Source organism: Nyctibius grandis, chromosome 11 (genome assembly GCF_013368605.1).
Source record: "Nyctibius grandis isolate bNycGra1 chromosome 11, bNycGra1.pri, whole genome shotgun sequence".
Taxonomy (NCBI): Eukaryota; Metazoa; Chordata; class Aves; order Nyctibiiformes; family Nyctibiidae; genus Nyctibius; species Nyctibius grandis.
This window is the reverse complement of record NC_090668.1, coordinates 6,549,968-6,568,785: the sequence shown is the minus strand read 5'-3', so window position 1 is coordinate 6,568,785 and position 18,818 is coordinate 6,549,968. Positions and strand designations below refer to the sequence as shown.

The window sequence follows — 18,818 nt, the reverse complement described above, 5'->3', positions numbered from 1 at the left end:
CCGTGCTCGCTCCGGGGTCACCGGTGTGCTGCAGGCTCCCCCCGCCGCGTCCCCCCTCACTGCCGCTGCTCCGGCTGACCCCCGTGCATGGGGGCTTGCTGCTGGGGGCAGGGGGGTACCTTGTCCTCAGATTTGGGGTGGGACTTAAAGGGTTAAACCTGCCAGGAGTAAAGGGTTAAACCTGCCAGGTTATGGACTGGAGAGGGTTCGGGGGGAGCCGCTGACCCTGAATTCGGCCACCCAGAGGCAATGCCCCCACCAGCCCCGTTACCTTTCACGGAGGAGTGCCCGGACCAGGGAAGGTGGCTGCACACCATCACTCCCCACTGTGATGTCTCAGCCATCGGGAGAGACGGTTTTGCCCCAGGCTCGTTGGAGTAACACCTTCATTACCAAACCCGCTGCAGTTACGCCCGGCGAGGAGCTGTCGGGTTTATTAATGCCGGGCTCAGCGCCCCGCGGCATCGCGATTCATCCCGAATAAAACACACAAACAAGAGACGAGTTGCTCTCTCCCCGCAGAGCCAAGCGCTGCGCTGCCTGCCTGCAGGACAGCACAAGAAAATAAAATAACCCTTTTTCTTCTTCTTCCCTCATCAGATATTCAGGTCTTTGCTCTCCCGGAGGTGTCTGTAGGGTCTGGAGCTGGGGTGAAGCCCTGATGTCGGGAGCCAGGGATGGTGGGAGCGTTAGGCGGGTTGTCGTTGCGGCTGGATGCGGTGCCCAGCGCAGGACGGGGAGGTTTTGGGGTCGTGGGCTTGGCTGCAGAGCCCTTGCTGTGGGCTGGCTCCCTGGGAAAGCCCTTCAGAGCGAAATCCCTGCCTCTTCCAGGGGGTAAAAGAGGTAAAATGGAAGATTAAAGCTTTTTAGAAATAGTTGAAATATGTCTATAGGAAAAAGGGGGGAGATCATCTTGGTTATGGACCACAGCACAGCGAGGATGGCAACGTTGCTGCCACTGAGCCAGGGATCCTGGCCAAACCCTGTCCCAAGGGGGGACAGGATGGGGGCCGGTTTCTCCTACGTGCCGTGGCAGCAGCCTGGCCCCCGCCGGCATGGCAAAGCCCCTATGCCAGCCTCCCTGGCCGGCGCAGCGGGGACCGGGGTGATGCGGGGAGGGCAGGGGATGGGTTATGGGAGCCAAGCGAGCCCCGATCCACCCGGTTCCCCTTGATGCAGCCCAGGCAGCCCCCGGGGGCACCAGGGGATGAATTCAGTCAGCATTAATGAGCGTACCCTTTCCGAAAACCACCCGTGAGGGATGCGCTGGCTGCAGCCGTGTTATCTCCCCACCTCGCTCCTGCTCTCCGGGGATGGAGAACATCCCCTCTTTTGTCAAGGGCTTGCTTGGAAAGCGCTTTGCTTGGCTGGGAGCGGGAATGAAAGGAGATGAGGGGAGCGAGGAGGAGGAGGAGGAGGAGAGGGAGAAAGCAGGGGACTGTTTTGTTTGGCGATGACCTTGTTATCTCCCTCAGCAGGCAGCTGCTCCGCTGGGCCGGAGGCTTGAGCTTATCTACCCTGCCACAGATTTATTCGCTTCACTTATCTGCCACTGTGTAGTTGAATATTAATTTCCCGTTGTTATTTTTGATGATTGTTTTTTTGTAGGTTTGGGGCTGGGAAAGCTTTGGGCTCTGTCGCCCAGCCAGCGATCTCTCTTCCCAGCCTCCTCTCTCAGGTGCAGACACCATTCAGGTTCAACGCCCCGTCCTGCACTGTGTACAGGCTCCTACCCCATGTGTACTAAAAATCATGCTAATAAATAAAATCATCGATAAACACTCTGATTGGAGCCTAAAATCTTTCATGGCTGCACAGCTGGGAATTAACAGCCCTTCACCTCCCCAACCCTGCCCTGCTGTTGCCATCTCACGTTGCCCCCAAGGAGAGAGAGAGAGAAAAAGTATCACTCATTTCTCCTCATTACTTTGTTAATGTGCAAAATTATTTCTAATTGATTTCATATGCAGGCAATTTCCAATCTTGGACGCAACAGGAGCTTGGGGATTTTGCACTCCTTGCTTTGCTGGCTGTGGAGCAAGGATTTCCTACATGAGAAAATGGTTAAGAAAAATAAATTACTGTAACCCAAGAGATGAAGCATTTAAAATAGCACGATGACATCTGGCTCCATGGGGTCCTAAGGGAGCAAAATTATCACTATGATCTTGTGCCACACTGCTGAGCCACAGCCTCAGGTGCCTGCGAGGAACAATTTTTAGGGTCATTTGTACCCCTTAGGGCTGGTGGCTATCAGCCCTGTCCTCCTGAAGGCACATGGGGTGACAGAGGCAGAGGGCAGCACCCTACGGTCAAGGTCTACGAGGTTTGGGGACAAGGATGTGACAGAAGCCGCCTTGCTGGGTGCCAGGGCTGGCACTGGGGCAGAGCCACAGAAAGCCTTGGAGCTGCTGGACACTGCAGCCAGAGCCAGGCTGGGTCCCCATTTCCACCTCAAGAGGAAGAAATCGGGTGAATTTCCCCTCACCAAGAGTTGGCAGCGCACGGGCAGAGACAGGGAGGGGCCCCTCGGGCTTCCCTGTGGCCCTGATCCGTGAGGGGACACCCGTGGCAGCCCGCACTGGGACCACGCCTGCGTGAGCCCCGTTAACGGGGCTACCGGGCAGCACTCCACCAACCACCACGGACACAAACCCTCAGACACACCGAGAGCCGCCGCTACGGCCCCTTATGAGGCGAGCGAGGCCAACGGCCGCCCCCCCTTCCCCGCCCCGTCCCCGCCACAAAATGGCGGCCGGCACCGCCCCGCGCGCGCCGCGCTACGCCCCGCCCCCTGCGGCCTGCCCGCCGTTCCGCGGCGGCGCCGTGTGTCCCCGCGGCGCCGCCGTAGCTGCCGCCGCCTCCGCTCCCTCCCCGCCCGGTCCGGTGCCAGGAGCGAGCGGCGCGCGCCCCCGCTGCCCGGTGCTGCCTCCCGCCGCCATGCTGGCCGCCGCCGCCGCCCTCCTCCTCCGCCGCTGCGCCGTCTCCGGCCTCCGCGTCGCCGTCCACCGGCCCGCCGGTCCTGCAGGTGAGCGGCCCCCCCGCCCCGCGCCCTTCCCGCTCGCCGTGACCCCGTCCCGGTTCGTGCTCGGCACCGAGGGGGGACCCGGTGCCGGCGCGGTGGGGAGGCGGCGGGGCCGGGCCTGTGGTGCCGTGTCCTTGTAATGACCCGCCGGCGTCACTCGAGGGCAGGCCGCGCCTGCGGCCTAGTGCGCGCCGCCTCCGCCGCGCTCGCCCGCTGCCCCGCTCCCGCCGACCCCCTGTGACCCCCGTCCCGCCGTTAACGGCCCCGCCGCCTCCGGCGGGGGGGGGGGGCTGGGCCCCTTCCCGGGGGCTTTGAGGGGGCTGGCGACACCCTCCCCGCGCCTCCCGCGAAGGTGACATTGACGGAGGTCGGCGGTGACCTCGGCAGCCGGGCAGCTCAGCCCCGGCCCCGGGGGGCACCGAGCCTCCCCCCGGCCCCGGGGGCGATGGGGTGGGGGGGGGACAGCCCTGCTCCCGCTCCTGGCCTTCTTTCGCTTTCCTTATTAACACCCCAATTAATAGGAAGAAAAGCAGCCCCAGGCAGTGCGGTGTGAATGCTGACCAGGGAACCAGCCCGCAGAGAAGGCAGTGCCTGTGGGTCCCGGTTAATAGCTAATTAACGAGCAGTGATTAGAGTCAAAACGCTCGGAGACCTGTGGGTGCCTTTCATGTAGCGCGTGTGGATTAAACGGTTGCCGTAGGGAAGAGATTGCCGCATCTTTTAAAAAATACAAAGTGATGTGGTAGCCATCCGTTTGCACGCTGGGATTTCACAGATACTCATTAAAAACCCTTTTTTTTTAAAAAAAAAAATAAAATTCTTTGCTCATAGGGCCTTTGTACCCCTGCTGAACGCTGCCTGCTCGCGGTCCTTGCTTCTCTGCTCCTTTCCGAACGAGCAGGCTCCGTGTGCTTCTTTTCCAAGGTCTTGTATTACAACCTCCCCGCTTAACACTTCTGACCCGACCCGCCTTCGCCGGTGGCCTCGGGGGGTTGTGTTTCGGCAAACCTTAACGCGCTGGGTTCATCTCGTGGGTTTAGGTTTGCGGTGTGTAATGCTGCAAATCGTTCTGCATATAATGCACCGCAACCCTGGGCTTCTCGTTGCCAGTCTGGCCTTTTTTCGGTAAATTAATGCTCCTCTTGATGTGTGTTTTTCTTCCGTGCTAGTTAACAGGGAAATCTGACACATTTCAGCACTTGGTGAGAATTTAACGTGTGTTTGTGTAGTATTAGATGATTTTAATCTTCTCGGGCTCTCGAAGCTTGTTGAGTTTTCTTGGAAATGTGCCTCTGCAAACATCCGCGCCCTTTGCCTCTTCCTTGAGCAGGGAGTCTCCACCCGGGTGCCCTGGCATGCTTTGGCTGTCACGCACGTGTGGTGTGTGTGACGGTGACCTTGATGGACCCCGCTGCAATGGGAGGCACCCGGCTGGCTCCTGCGGCGCTTCTGCTTTGCCGTATACTGCTCTCCAGTGTACGCTTCCAATCCGGTGTATAGAGACAAGGAAAACAAAGGGTGGTAAAGAAACACAGCAGCAACTGAAAAATGCCTCCTGGAAAGCCAGACTTCAAATTCTTGGGGTCGTCTTTTCTTTTTCTTCAGGATCTTTTTAGTCTAATCAAGTCGTTCCTTTGTTTAAGACTAAAGGGAATGGTTTTCTTGAGCGCACAGTGGAAAAAGGCTTCAGTTTTTCAGCTGGAAGATGGCATTTGAGAACTTCAATATGTGCTTTCCTCAAACTGAGATTTGCTGTTTCTCTGTTGGATTTGCTTTGTGTGTAGGAAAAAAGTATTCTCCCCCAAACAGCCAGCGTCTGAGGGTCTTTCAGCAGTGTCCTCTCACTACCTGCCTGGGCACAGGAGCACGTACAGAGGAGGGCTCCTGCTCCGAGCTCAGCCGTGCGTGTGATTTATTGGAGAAAGCAGGGTCAAAGATCTGTTTTGGAGCTGTGGAGGGGATGGGGAATCTCCCTGTGGGACTGCAAGAGAGTATTATTGTTGTGGCTTGGCCTGTCATTTACTTTTCTCTTACCTAATTATGTAGATAAAACAAGTGAAACCATTTTCATGGTTTGGGAAGCATTGTATATCCAAGAATTGCAGCTGAAATGTTGGACCATGTTAAGTTTTGTTCAAAATCTAGATTGCATTCTGACTGGGCTGTCATTTAATGAGGCTAAAGATATTCCTTGAGACGATTGTCGTTCATTCCGTTATATTTTACGTAGGATTAGGGTGGTGCTTCGCAGTATGCTGCTCACTTCAAAGTAGAAAAGTACATCTGGGAAGGATGCGAAAATGCAACCCGGTTTGGGGGTTTCTTCTTTTAAAGAAAATTTTGTAGTTGGTCGGCGTGAGTGGTTCATGCTAGGTTAAGAAAGAAAAAGTGACTAGTTATATCCAACTGGCAAGGTCCTATTCAGCTCTTCTCTTGTCTCTTGTGCTCTTGAGAGTCTTTATATCTGGGCTCAGGTCATTTTGCACAGATTCTTAAAACCCCTTTAAAACAAGCCTTCATCAGCTCTGATCTCGTGGTGGAATCGCAGACCTGCAGCTCGTTGCTGGTGAGTCATCCATCAAAGTTGGTCTGTTGGTTGGGAAATCTGCTTTTCCTGGATTACCAAATCAGTGATGTCAGGAGTAGGAAGTTCCTCCAGAATAAAGCAGCGTATTCATCTTAAGTGGGTAACGGCATAACTAATAGGATGTAGGGTTTGATTTCTGGAAGAAATGCCACCGAAAAACTGATTCATGTAGCTAAACTGACTGCACAGATATGTCCTATGGTTTTGAGAAGGGTTGAACGTGGGGAACAGAACAATCGTGCTACTTCAGAGTGTCTGTTGGTGAAGAAGATGTATGTTATGTTTCTCTGGCTTGCTTGGCTCTGGGAAGAGGGAAAATTCCTTTATCTTCTGGCAACAGGGGTCCCAGAAAACGTCACTTAAGGACTGGTTGTACAGAATTGTTGTTGTCTTGCGTTTTCTTCTCTCCTTGAATAATCCTGCTCTGACCGAAGGATCTGGGAATGCTTTGGAAGTCTGATGTAGAACAGAAAATACACGCTTTGCCACAAAACAAACAACTGGTATTTAATAAGCTGTGTTTATCCAGTGCTCATCCAGGCGGAGGACTGAGCCAGGCTGACTGTAGTGAGTGAAATAACATGTTTTATGACTTTTGGTCTCTTGGTCAGGACTAAATTATACTTATTTTCCATTTGCTCAAAGCCTCTCCCGTTCTTTTTGCATTCAGCTGTACTGCATGCCCGCTGCTACTCTCACGGGTCACAAGAATCAGATGAAGAATTTGATGCTCGCTGGGTGACATATTTCAACAAGCCAGATATCGATGCCTGGGAGCTCAGGAAAGGTATGTTGAGTGAAAAGGGAAGAGTAACATGGAGTAAATATAACTGCTTTGTCATAGTTTCATGGCCAGAAATAACAACTTATTTTTACTTTGCTATTGGAGAGGAGAAATAGTGAAAACTGGGAGTTTGGTGCAGGAGAGCAATCCTGTAAATAGTCGGGGCAGGGTGCTGTGTGAGCCTTCCTTTATCTGTTCAGAGTCACCTGGCTGCTCCGCGCGTGCCCGTGGTTGGCGTGCTGCTGTTTGCTCAGCTCAGAGCCTGTTGCAGCAGGTGATGGCACCTCACCAAGCAAATGAGTGGTTTGGAAGGAACCACAGCGTGCAGAATGAGGGGCTGGGGGTACAAGGCAGTGGGAGTCCGGGCTTTGTGAATTTTAGTGCCCCAGAATACGTGTTTTAACACCTGGGTGGGAGGGAGAAAACGTTTGCTCTGAGGAAAGTGTATTTGAGCTCAGCTGTTGCTTAGTGAATAACCACACACATTTTTCTTTGGACTTTGACTGAATGGCTTGGCCATAACTCGCTGTAGACTGGTTGTCTTCAGTTGTTATTTGCTGTGGAGTTGCCAGCTCCCATTAAACTACCCCAATTAGGGCTTATAAATGTGTTTGCATAACAGCCAGAGGGATCATTCCAGCATCACCTGGATGACTAGGTGTTGGGCTCTTCCCTTTGAAAGGAGAGGAGGGAAGTAGACAGCAGCTTGAGTTCTAGTTTCATCATACCTGTAGGAATGAAGCCATTTGGATGTCCTAATGATTCAGTAACTGGTGTGCCGTGGTACAGGCACTGACTTCTTTTGGGAGCATGGATAAAACTGGCCCCCTGGGATTTCATGAAATCCACTTAAGATCTACAGTAGTGGGCAACAGTGAGAGGGAGAAGAGCAAAAGAAAACCTTTGGCTGTGTGTGTGTGTCCCCAAAATAGCAGTGAAAATTGTAACCATCTTCTGATGGCGACTGATGTTGTGGTTATACTTAATTCTTTCATGAGGCAGAGCAAAATAATGCTCCACAGGTTCCTTTTGATAGCGTGATGAGCTGATGCCAAGTTTCTCATGGTGTTTCTTTATATATTCACAGGCATAAACACACTTGTGGGTTATGACCTGGTGCCGGAACCAAAAATCATCGATGCAGCTCTGAGGGCATGCAGACGGTTAAACGACTTTGCCAGTGCAGTCCGCATCTTAGAAGTTGTAAAGGTGAGTGGAAATGGCAGCCTGGGCTGTAACTGCTGGGTTTGCATTGCGGAGAGCCCAGCAGCGGCAGGTTAGCGGTGCGAAGGGAAACCCACTATTTCCTGCTGCCAGCATCAATACCTTCGTTGTGAGCACGTGCTCGGTGGCTTGAAATAATGGTTTTGAGGTAAAAGTACTCAACAGCACAGCTTTGTGAGTGTAACATCCTTACTTTCTTATTTTCCTTTCCTGATGCTGACTCTGGTGAGGAATTCTTAGAAAAGGGAAAAAACAATCCTTAAAAATAAGCATTGCTAGAAATATCTTGGTGAAGGCAGCTTGCTGGCTTCCTAAAGGACTGAATACTGAGCTGGCTGGGAGTAGTAACTCGGCAAGCTGCATGGGCTTAAAAAAACAATGTAAACTAGCACTCTGAAACCTGAGTCCAGCCTTCACTTAAGAGGGAGTTAAAATGGGTGGATGGAGGCAGGAGTTCTTCTATTTCAGTCTTAGCAGCCAGCAGCTATGCTCTTCTAACTGCTTTTGCTGCAAGTGAGGTGGACTGGCATGGAGGTCTTTGCTGCTACCTGCTAAATCCACTTGCTTCAAGCTCTGCTCGACAATCAGGTGCTTCTCAGTTTGCTATTTCTGCATTCTTCAACTGCAGATCCCCCGAAGGGGAGTTCAGCAGCTTTGCAGCCACAGTCGATTAGTAGGAGGACTTTCCAGTATAGCTGTGTGCAAGCCTCGTTTACTTGAGATGCAGATGAAGCTGGGCTGTGCTCTCCTGTCCTGCAGGAGCTACTCTCATGAGTAATAGATGGATCAGACCATGCACCCTTTTGTGAACACACATCTTGGGGTGTGTGAACACAAACTTGGCCAGTGTACAGTGGGCCTTGACAGCAGCTTGCTGTGGAAATAACACCTTTCCTTTTCATTTAGGACAAGGCAGGACCTCACAAGGAAATCTATCCTTACGTTATCCAGGAACTTAGACCAACTTTGAGTGAACTGGGAATCTCTACTCCAGAGGAACTGGGCCTGGATAAAGCGTAAAACTTATCGGTAAGGGATGCTGCTGCTTCCAAGACTCTTGGCACGGGACTCTGGTATCCTAAAAGTCCCCTGGCAAAGACGGAGTCCTCTTCATTGCCTTTGTGGGTCTGTGAGAGGCTGTGAAGTTCTTGTAACATGATTCTTCTATAACTACAGGTCTCCCTAGAAAAGGTAGTAACCCTTTTCAAAGAAGGCTTAAAAACAGACCAATGCAGTTGCTTGAGAAGGGATAGGTCGTTGGCAACCATAGCCAACCTCCCAGAAATTTGTAGATAGCAGTTGCTGAGGCAACGGATATTGCAGCACTTTGTTGGCAGCATGTCGACCTTTGCTCCTCACCAGCTTTTCCCCCAGAAGCATTTTTAGCAAATGGCAGGATCATTTCTCCGACTTTATTGTCACAGTGTAGCCTATTTAGAAAACTGGGAGACACTAATTACTGGCTTGTGCTAGAAAATGGGCCCCACTGATGGTAGTCACCCAACAACACTGAAATTTCTTCACATTACACTTAAAATAACATCTTTTTCTGTAATTAAACACTAATGTGGAGGACCATTTGCTTACAGAATAAAAAGATCAGCTGTAGCATAGCCAGATCTTTACTGATCTGTGTGCAGAACACTCAGGAGCCTCAGTGGATAATCTCATAACTAAGATATTTAGATCACCATAAGTACCAGGCTCTCACATGAGCTGCAGTGTACGAAGGTGTTGTTACGAAACAGCGGTTCTCTGATTAACGAGGATCTGTCATTAAGTATAGGCAAGACCTAACATGCTATAATCCCAGACTAAAATTAAGCCCGAAATAAAAATCCTCATGGAACTGAAGTTACTTAAAGGCAGTGTCTCAACTCAGTTTCTTCTGGAGATGGCCAGTGTCATATTCCAACCTCTTTCTTTTTTAATATTATGCTTAGAATAGAGGTATTGGGTGTCAGGCTGCAAACAGTAGTTAATTCTGGATCTTTAAGTCCCTGCCCTCCTTCTTGCCCTGGGATACGATGTCGTGGTGCAGGGGGGTACTGAGACTGCCGCGCTGGGAATGTGGTAACGGCGCTTGGGGGCTGAGTATGGTTAAACTGGGCTTTGAGTGTAAAAGTGAACAATGGAAATAACACATTTGAGACCCCGTGGAAACTTCGTGGCTGCTGCTTTAATGGCTTTTCTGTTCTTTTCTGTTCTAGGTGCATTACTCGAGCGTTTTACAATGCTACTTGATTGTACACAGTCGCCTGGAGACACAAATGTTAAAATATTACCTTATTTGAAATAACTTCTTCCTTTATTGAGTCACAATGTATGTGATGGGAAGTTGGACCTAATAAAGGAAAAACTGGTTTGACTGACGCGGTAGTGGCGGCTCGTGTGATTATTTCGTCTTTGCTTTTATGGGGAAGGAGGAAGAAACAAACTGAAAACGTGCTCTCCCGAGAGAGTACGCGTTGGAGCTTGTAAATCATTATCTGCTTGGCAAATAAGGGCTTTGCCCAAGCACCTCGCTCACCTTCGGGAAGGGAAAGGTAAGGACCTGTCTGGAGGGCACGGTGACCCTCTATGCCCAGTGTGGCGGAGGAGGAGGAGGAGGAGGACTGGCACAAACCCTGCCCTTGGAGGAGGCATTTCCTCGGGGCTTAACGAAGCCTCCGAGGTGGGTGGGAGGCTCCTGCTCGCAGGGGCTCTGCGCGGGCCGGGCTCTAGCAGGGCTGGGAATCTCTGCTGGGGTGGGTGTTGCTCCAAAGAGCCTGTTTTCCACCTCGGCTCCTGCGCGGGCAGGGTTTTGAGCAGAAAAAGGGGGAAAAAGGGAAAAATCCTTGATTTTATTTTTTAAATTCCCCTAGAAAAAGGGAATTTTTCAGAAAAACAGGAAATTTTCAGAAAAAAAAGCAGAATTTTTTCAGAAAAGCAGTTCTCCGCTGCACAGCGGGCTCAGGGCAGGGGCTGGGCCCGGTGGTGGCCCGGTGGTGGCCCGGTGGTGGCCCGGTGGTGGCCCGGTGGTGGCCCGGTGGTGGCCCGGTGGTGGCCCGGTGGTGGCCCGGTGTCCCCGGTCCGCATGCGCGGTGGGGGGGGCGCACCACCTCCCCGCCTCTCATTGGCTGGGTCTCGCCGCCGCGCTCTGCCATTGGTTGGCGCCGGGAGGGCGGGGCCACGGGCGGCCATGGCGACGGGCGGCGGCGATCGCGCTCCGGCTGTGGGCAGAGCCGGCGGGCGGCGGGGAGCGGGGGTACGGGGGGGCCGGGGGGTGTATATGCGGGGTATGGGGTACGTGGGGGGTGTGTATGGAGGGGTATAGGGCTGGGGTGTGTGTATGGGGCGGTATGGGGTGTGTGCATGGGGGTATAGGGCTGGGGGGTGTGTATGGGGCGGTATGGGGTGTGTGCATGGGGGTATAGGGCTGGGGGGTGTGCATGGGGTGGTGTGGGGTGTGTGCATGGGGGTATAGGGCTGGGGTGTGTGCATGGGGTGGTGTGGGGTGTGTGCATGGGGGTATAGGGCTGGGGTGTGTGCATGGGGTGGTATGGGGTGTGTACATGGGGATATAGGGCTGGGGTGTGTGTATGGGGTGGTGTGGGGTGTGTGCATGGGGGTATAGGGCTGGGGGGTGTGTATGGGGTGGTGTGGGGTGTGTGCATGGGGGTATAGGGCTGGGGTGTGTGCATGGGGTTACGGGGCTGGGGTATGTGCATAGGGGAGGTATGGGGTGTGTGCATAGGGGTGGTATAGGGCTGGGGTGTGTGCCCAGAGGAGCACTATAGGGGTGGGGCGTGTGCCTGTGGCCGTGAGGGGGTATACGCATGGAGGCCCAGCGTCGGGTAGGGGCAGAGGGTGTGCGGGGGGCTCTGTAGGGGGGGTACAGCCTGTACAGAGGGGCACGGGGGTGCGGGCAGAAGCCTGCTGCCTGCCCGGCTCGCCCCGCTGGCTCGGGCGGCCCCAGCGCCCTGCGCACGGGGTTATCCCCGCCCGTAAGGCTCTGCCCTGCTAGTCCTGGCTCAGGACCCTGCCGCTGCTCCTGGCTGTGCTCTCCCATCACCGCCCCTCTCATTCCCCATCCCTCCTGCACTGACTCTCCCCTTGTTTTTTGATTTTTCTCTATGTTCTTCATTAATTATTATATTTATAGCAGTTTTTTCCCCCCCGTTGTCATTTAGCAGTGCCGGCTCTCCTTGCCAATCAATGTCCTACAGATGGAGGAGGCTTTTCCTTAAAGCCCTGACTCTCAGACCTGATTCCATGACACTCCTTTCGATTTCATGATGTGGCTTTATTATTGCACGGGGAGAAGCTTGAAAGGCCCAAAACCTGCGGAGAAATTAAAATAAATCCTCCTTATATTTTATTTGATGAACCTGCGAGTTAAACCTCCCCCATCCTACCTCCTCCCGGGTATTGGTGGAGTCAGGCTTGCAAAGAAACTGCCTGTTGCCATTTGTGCTGTTAATTTAGCATCACCATTCCCAAATAATCCGTTTATCTGCTAATGAATCTGCTTATGCCTTTTCTTCTCCTTCCTCTGGCCGCAGCGCAGGGCTGGGGAGGAGGAGCCGTCCCCTCCCAGCCCTCCCCAGCCGCCGCGGTGGCAGATTTCCCTGATGAGTTCCCGAGAATGACCGAGGCCAGATGCTCTCTGCGGTGACCCCGGGTTTATTTTGTCCCTGTAGAGACAAGCTATGAAATTGGCTTATTTCCCTTTTTTTTTTTTCAGCTGATTCGGGCTGAAAACAAGAGGCTGAACAAGGCGACGGATGCGGTGGAGAAAAGGGGACCGTACCTCATGAGCAAGCCCCCCTCTGTTCACGCCAAGCTCCGTAAGTGATGCTCGGTGTTATCCCCAGGGCTGGGATCTGGGGAGACATCTGCACCTCTCACCCCCCAAAAAAAAACCCAAAAACCACCCCTTGGGTCTTTGCAGCTCTGCCCCTGTGCTTGGCTTTCAGAGAGGCAGCGCGAGCTGGCGAAGGCAGCGCTGCGAAGGCAGGGGCTGCTGGGGGGACTCGCGCTGCACCAGCCGAAGCCGGCGGCTAAAAGGTCTTTTTTTTCTTTCTTTCTCCCATTTTACTTTTCCCCGAGGTGTATTTTTCCTTGGGGAGACTGGGAAAACTCAGAGCATTAAAAAAAGGAGTCTAGGACCTTATCCTGCTGGCTCTGCTGTGGCCAGCAAGCATCCGATATAATAAAAGATTTTTATTACTTTTTATTATTTTATTACTCTCTTATTTTTGCATTTCTGCAAAAGTTGCTCTACCAGGGGCCACGCTGCTGCTTCTCTTTGTTTTGGGGTTGGTTTGGTGTAACGGCTTTAATCGGGTAGTTTAGAGCTTAGATGGGGTTTGTTCTTAGCTGGTGGTGGCCCCGGCCGACGCCTGGGTGGGAAGGGGGATGCTCAGGGCCGGGGTTCCTGCCCTGGCTCCTCGGTCCGTCCCCTCTGCGGCTGCGTTGGCCCGTCACGGGCTCGCTCCTCTGCTTTCCCGCAGGTCGGTGAAGTTTAACAAGGGTTACACGGCGCTCAGCCAGACGGCAGACGAAAACCTGGTCTCCCTCGATTCGGACAGGTGGGGACTGGGTGAATGTCGAAGGGTTTTGGGTGGAGGGTGTCGCAGGCTCCGAGCTGAATTATTTTTTTGGGGGGGGGGGGGGGGATTGATTTTCCTTCTCACTTGTAGAGCATCCCTGATTGCGCTGGGCACCTCTCAGCAGCAAAACACTCCCGTTGTCCCAAATTTAACAAATCTCTTGGGATTACGCTGCCGGCTCGCTTCCCCCCCCCACAAGATTCCCTTGTCTGCTTCCCAGCTGGCTCTGACCATTTCCTTCTTCTCTTAGCGACGGGGAGCTGGGATCCAGATGTTCCTCAGGCTACTCCTCCGCCGAGGCAAGTCGAGGGGTCTGACCCCAACTGCGCGGTCCCCGCGGGTTCCCTCGTCCCCGTTACACCTCCGGGGTCTGGCTAGGGGCTGAAATGAAGCACCACCCTATGGTTTAACTAAACTGGGACTAATTTTAACCAGCTCTGCCTCCTTTGCTCCCCCTCACAGAAGGTGAACCAGGACCTGAGCCGGCAGCTGCTGCAGGATGGGTACCACCTCGATGAGGTCCCCGATGATGAAGACCTGGATCTCATCCCCCCGAAACCCGTCACCTCCTCTTCTTGCCCCTGTTGTTTCGGAGAAAATCTCTCCTGCGTGATCCAGTAGACGCCGCTTGGCCAGGGCCGTGCTCGAACAGGTCAAAAGCCAGCACTTTCTTTGTCCCATGGGATGGCTGTTGGTGTCCGTGTCCCACGCCGGGATGGTGACACGAGGACTGAACGATGCTGTGATGCTGCTCGTGGTGAGTGGCAGCAGCCAACCAACCCCAAAGGACTTACACTCAGCAATATCAGGGAGAGGTGGCCCGGTGATGTTTAGGTGGCCTGGATGGGGTGGGGAGGGAGGAGAGGCAGAGCCCAGGCACCTCCAGGGGCGTGTCAAGGGAAGGAATGGGGAGGGACAGCAGCAAATGCTCTTGGCATTGCCTGACTGCCTCTTTTCCTTCTCATTGAGGGTTAGGACCCAGCCCCGGGTTGCCCTTCCCAGCCCTCCCTACTGAAGAGGTGGGTGATGGTGGGGTTGAACTGGTGTGGGACCAGTCTGGGAAGCCCTGAAACCCCTTTTCTATTTATTTTTGCTTTAGTCACCCCTTCTCCTTGGCAGGCTGAGGCCAAGCCAGTGAGGTTGGGGTCGGCTGGCAGAGAGCTGCCTCGTTTACCTAGCTAATGCTGCTTGCAGTGAATTGCTGCCAGGTTCCTTTCGCAAAGCCTGGGCTGATCGGAGCCAAAGATTGCTGCTCCAGGGGAGAAGACGGGGAGGGGGAAAACCCAACAGAGCAGACTGCTGAGCTTTAAGCGTTTGCATTTGTTACACCCACCAGCAGCTACCGCTCAGGCTGGGACATCCCCGCTTTCTGCCTCTTGAGGGACCCGTTAGTCCGTGGGTTCTGGGTTTGGAGCTATTGGCTTGTTCCAGTTCTCCCCAAAGGTGCTTTGATGCAGGCGAGGGGCAGCGCAGACCCCCCTCCCCGTGCCAGCTCTGCACAGCTCCTTGTGGGTGCGGATTTGGGGTGGCGGGGCAGTCTGCCTGCTGTCAACCTTAAAAGCTGCCTTAAGTCGTGGTCCTGCTCTACTACACAGAGGACAATCAGCTTCTTATAAAGAAACCGTATTTAAATATTTGATGTCTAGAGACCTGAACTGTTGTGTTTTTTTGTATTTTCCTTGTTGAAGGGAGCACTCAATAAACTGGATCTTGTTACTTGGAGGGTGTGTTGGCGCTGTGGCTGGGGGCTGAGCCCCACTCCCCGCAGTAGCCCCGCTTGAGGGCTCCTTCCCTGACCCCGACGCGTTTTCAGAGCGATCTGGTTTCCCTCATCACGTTTTACCCCGGTGTCCTGTTTCCCTGCAGAGCTGCTGTCTCGCCTGGGCTGATGCTGCAGGCACAGGGTGATGTGGGGAAAGTCACAGCCGGCACCGGGGGGATGCCAGAGCTGCCCCCAGCCCTGCAAACACCACAGCTTCTCCCTGTCTGCTCCCTACACCACACTGCCCTGTGCTGAGGACAAAGTCACCACTTTATTCACAGCACCGGAGGCTCTCCAGCTCCATCACCCCCCAAAGCAGGTCCCTTTTACAGCCGGGGAAGGGGGGACACGGCTCTGAGCGCTGCCTGCCATCGGCCGGGCTCGGAGGAGCCCGCCAGGCACCCAGGAGCAGCAGAAAGCCTCAGTATCACGTTCGTGGGAGAAGGCGGGCAGAGGTGCTCAAGACCTGGGGCGCAGGCCTCAGGCCTCCCTGCTGCTTCTCAGCAAGAAGAGGCGGGGAAAAGGGGATGATGCTACAGGGATGTGGCTGACGAGCTGTGAAGCTCCTCCTCTGCCCGCTCTGCTCCGCGACACGGCCAAGGAGTCGATTAATGGAATCGCTCTTTCTATACACGGGGTACAGGCTGGTTTGGGGGTTTAATAGATGGAGGAGAAACTTCCAAGGGAGATGACTTTGCCCAGGCCAGTTTCCAGCTACTGGAATGTGGGAAGGTGTCCAGGTCCCGCTCAGAGGAGGCAGCAGGCTCGGAAGAGCAGCATCCCGTCCGGTGAGGAGAGGTGGAGGGAGACGCTCTCGTTGGCAGAGATGAAGAGCACGGAGCCACGACGCAGAGTCATTTCGGAGGCTGCGGCCGTGGAGGTGCCCGCGGCCGTCCCCTGGATCACCAGCAAGATGCTGGCAGAGTCCACGGCGGAGAGGAGGTACAGCTTGATGGAGGCGGGGATCTGCAATGGAAAGGGTCACCGTGGTTTGAGTGTCCCCCAGCTTTTCTTCTCGTAGGAGAGCTGGAAGGGGGTCAGCCCCGTTCCCAGCCTGCAGCCACCTTTGCTGTGCCCAAGCCACCCTGCGCCTGCAGCAGCCCAAGCCCCGGGACTTCGACTTAGCTGAGGACACTCAAGCTGCACCCCTGAGAGCTCCTCCTGGTCCTCCCTCTGCCCAGAGCTGCTGGAGAAGACGAGCGAGCTCTAGGCAGGGGGAACAGGGAAGGGAGAAGCGCCTGCAGTGCTGCCTGGGGTGACACCAGCAGCCCCAAGCATCCCTCCATCCTCCCTGGGGCAGTAGCCACAAGGGCGAGCAAACCCATGGGAAGAAAACCCCATCCAGCACCGAGATGTCCTACCACAAGCACAACCAAGACGGGGGAAAGCTGTTGTACCTGCCCCGTGTCCCCAGAGCGGACCCGTTGCCGCTCACCTCTATCCTCATGATGGCAAAGTCTGGCACAGGCGGGTCGTAGAGGTAGACGCTGGGGTCGAGCTGGCTCTGCACGGCCGGGAAGATCTTGGAGCTGCTGGATGCCGGCGTGTAGTTGAGCATCTCGCACAAGGTGAGGACGTCGATGAATTTGGGGGTGAGGCCGGCGCGCACCGTGTTATCCGAGCACGCCATGCACTCCACGCAGTCTGCGGGGACGAGGCAGCGCTGTCAGCCCACCCCAGCCCTCCTGCCCATCCCCAGGGGGGTCCAACCTTGTGCAGGGGACCGTGGCCACCCTGGGGGACAGTCCCTGTGGGTTAGGAAAGGCCACGGCGATGCTCACCTCCATACAGGTAGGCGTGGGGCTCGTTGGCTCCCAGGAACATGGCCTCTCCCGGCTCCAGCCTCACCAGGTTGAGGAAATAAATGGTGAAGCAGCCGATGTCCCCCGGGTACTGGGAGTGCAGGCGCAGCAGCAGGTCCCCGTTGCTCCCCGACGTGTCCTTCCCTTCCGCCTCTGCGTGGGCAGAAAACAGGAGAGAGCTGGGGGGTGCCCATCCCCTCCCCTAAACACAGACCCCCCCAAAACCTCTCCGGGGGACCGCGGTGGGCAGAGAGGACCCACCTTCCTGGGAGATCCTCTTCACCAGCATGTTCAGCTGGTCGACGAAGAACTTCTTCTCGCTCTTCATCAGGCGGGTGAAGCAGACGCGGAGGGCGGCCGAGACGCCGCGGGGGTCGTCGCTCCCGCTGCGCTCCAGCTGCTCCGCCGCCACCTCCCCGATCAGCGCCCGCAGCTCGGGGACGGCTGCGGGGTGGGCAGCCCAAGTCACCCTTGGTGTGAGGGGAGCCCAGCACCCCCAGCCCGAGGTATCACAGCCACCGTCCCCCACCCCGAACGACCGCAGGGAGGGAAGATGGCACTGGGGGGGGTCCCACCTCGCAACCGCCCACCCTCGCCGTCCTTACTCTGCAGGAAGGAGACGATCTCCTCCACCGGCCGAAAGCCGCACAGGCCCTCGAAGGGGGTGAGAGCGATGGCCATTTCGGGCTTGTGGTTGGCGTCGGGGTAGTGCTCGGGGAACTGGGCGTGCAGCTTCGCCGCCAGCTCCTGGAGAGGGGGATAGAGGAGCTGGGTGAGCCCCCAGGGCTGTGGGGTCCAGCTGGAGCTGCCCCCCCCGGGGTCCTCCCTACCTTGTTGGGGTGCGCTTGGATGGAGAGGGCGGTGTTGACCGACAGCACCTTGAAGAGGAAGGGCAGGTGCCCCTGGAAAGTGTCCTTCACCTTCGCCCCCAGGCACGCGGGGTTGTCGGCGATCCACTGGCCCAGGGTCTTTTGGGGGATGCGGTTATCCCGGATGACGGCGTTGCCCCGGGGGTGCGCGCCCATCCAGAGCTGCGGGAGACAGACAGATGGACAGATGGACAGACCCCTGAGCTGGGGATGACTTGGGCTTTTCTCGAGGCTGCTTGGCCCTGGAGGCGATCGATACGGGCAAGGCAGCTCCCTCGGGGGCTGAGTCATGCCGGGCTGCTCCTCTCCTCCTCCTCGGGCAGCCCCACAGCCCCCCGGGGGCTATGGGGGAGCGGGGACGGGCAGGGGATCCACAGCCCTCCCTGAGCCAGCTGGACGCTGATGGTGGGAGCCACAGCTGGTTGGGATGGACACGGGGACAGGATGGACACGGGTGGGATGGACACGGGGACAGGATGGACACAGGGGTGGGATGGACACACGGTCGCGCACTCACCTCCGCGTAGGGCCGGTCAGGCTGGATCTGGACCAGGGGGTCACTGCTGGCCAGCAGCTGGGCCACCTCACTCTCCAGCCCCAGCTTCCCCCAGGAGTAGCTCTGCACAGCGCAGGAGAGGGGGAACACTGCGGGAGAGAAGCCACATGTTATGGGGGGGACAGAAATAACCCTCTGCACCCCAAAACCCTCCTGGGCACCGAGCTGGGCAACCCCAAGCCCTGCGGTGTGGGGTGAACGGGGGCCAGGGCAGAGTGGGGACCGAGGGAGGGTGGGTAGGTTTGGGGGGGGCAATTTTAAATCATCATATCGGGGGGTCGGGGCAGGGGTGGCGGTCCCCGGGGGGGGGGGGATGTCTCCGTCGGGGGGGTGACCCGCCCCCCCAAGAGTCCGCAATCCCCCGGGGGACCCCCCTCCCCAGGGGACAGCCCGCCCCCCCAGGGAGGGTCCCCCCCAGCCCCGAACCCTCCGGGCCGCGCTCACCGCGGATCTCCGCCATGGCTCGGCGGGGCACGGCGGGGCAGGCCGGGAGCCGTAGTCCCGCGGCGGCGGCACCGCCTCCCCCGAGCCGGGCTTGCCCCCCTGGTAGAGCGCGGCCCCGCCTATAGGGTAACACCGCCCCCCCCCCCCCCCCCCCCCCCGCCGCGGTATAGG

The 18,818-nt window shown here is 56.0% G+C and overlaps 3 protein-coding genes across 3 annotated transcripts; 2 read left to right on the top strand and 1 right to left on the bottom strand.

Moving 5' to 3' along the window:
- The first annotated feature begins 2,748 nt into the window (after positions 1 to 2,748).
- COX5A (cytochrome c oxidase subunit 5A) lies at positions 2,749 to 9,992 on the top strand. Its single transcript, XM_068410506.1, has 5 exons — positions 2,749 to 3,028; positions 6,283 to 6,399; positions 7,484 to 7,605; positions 8,527 to 8,649; positions 9,831 to 9,992. Exons 1-4 carry the CDS (start codon positions 2,749 to 2,751, stop codon positions 8,638 to 8,640), a joined length of 633 nt encoding a protein of 210 aa, XP_068266607.1. The 3' UTR covers positions 8,641 to 8,649; positions 9,831 to 9,992.
- Positions 9,993 to 10,798: 806 nt separating this feature from the next.
- On the top strand, positions 10,799 to 14,916 carry FAM219B (family with sequence similarity 219 member B). Its single transcript, XM_068410203.1, has 6 exons — positions 10,799 to 10,867; positions 12,347 to 12,449; positions 12,579 to 12,669; positions 13,116 to 13,193; positions 13,465 to 13,513; positions 13,677 to 14,916. The coding sequence occupies exons 1-6, from the start codon at positions 10,802 to 10,804 to the stop codon at positions 13,833 to 13,835; spliced, it is 546 nt and encodes a 181-aa protein (XP_068266304.1). The 5' UTR covers positions 10,799 to 10,801; the 3' UTR covers positions 13,836 to 14,916.
- A 668-nt stretch (positions 14,917 to 15,584) lies between these two features.
- Positions 15,585 to 18,755, bottom strand: MPI (mannose phosphate isomerase). The gene is made up of 8 exons (XM_068410202.1): positions 18,648 to 18,755; positions 18,165 to 18,292; positions 17,609 to 17,809; positions 17,384 to 17,525; positions 17,040 to 17,222; positions 16,758 to 16,931; positions 16,412 to 16,620; positions 15,585 to 15,942 (listed from the first exon to the last, which is right to left on the bottom strand). Exons 1-8 carry the CDS (start codon positions 18,661 to 18,663, stop codon positions 15,724 to 15,726), a joined length of 1,272 nt encoding a protein of 423 aa, XP_068266303.1. The 5' UTR covers positions 18,664 to 18,755; the 3' UTR covers positions 15,585 to 15,723.
- Positions 18,756 to 18,818: the final 63 nt, after the last annotated feature.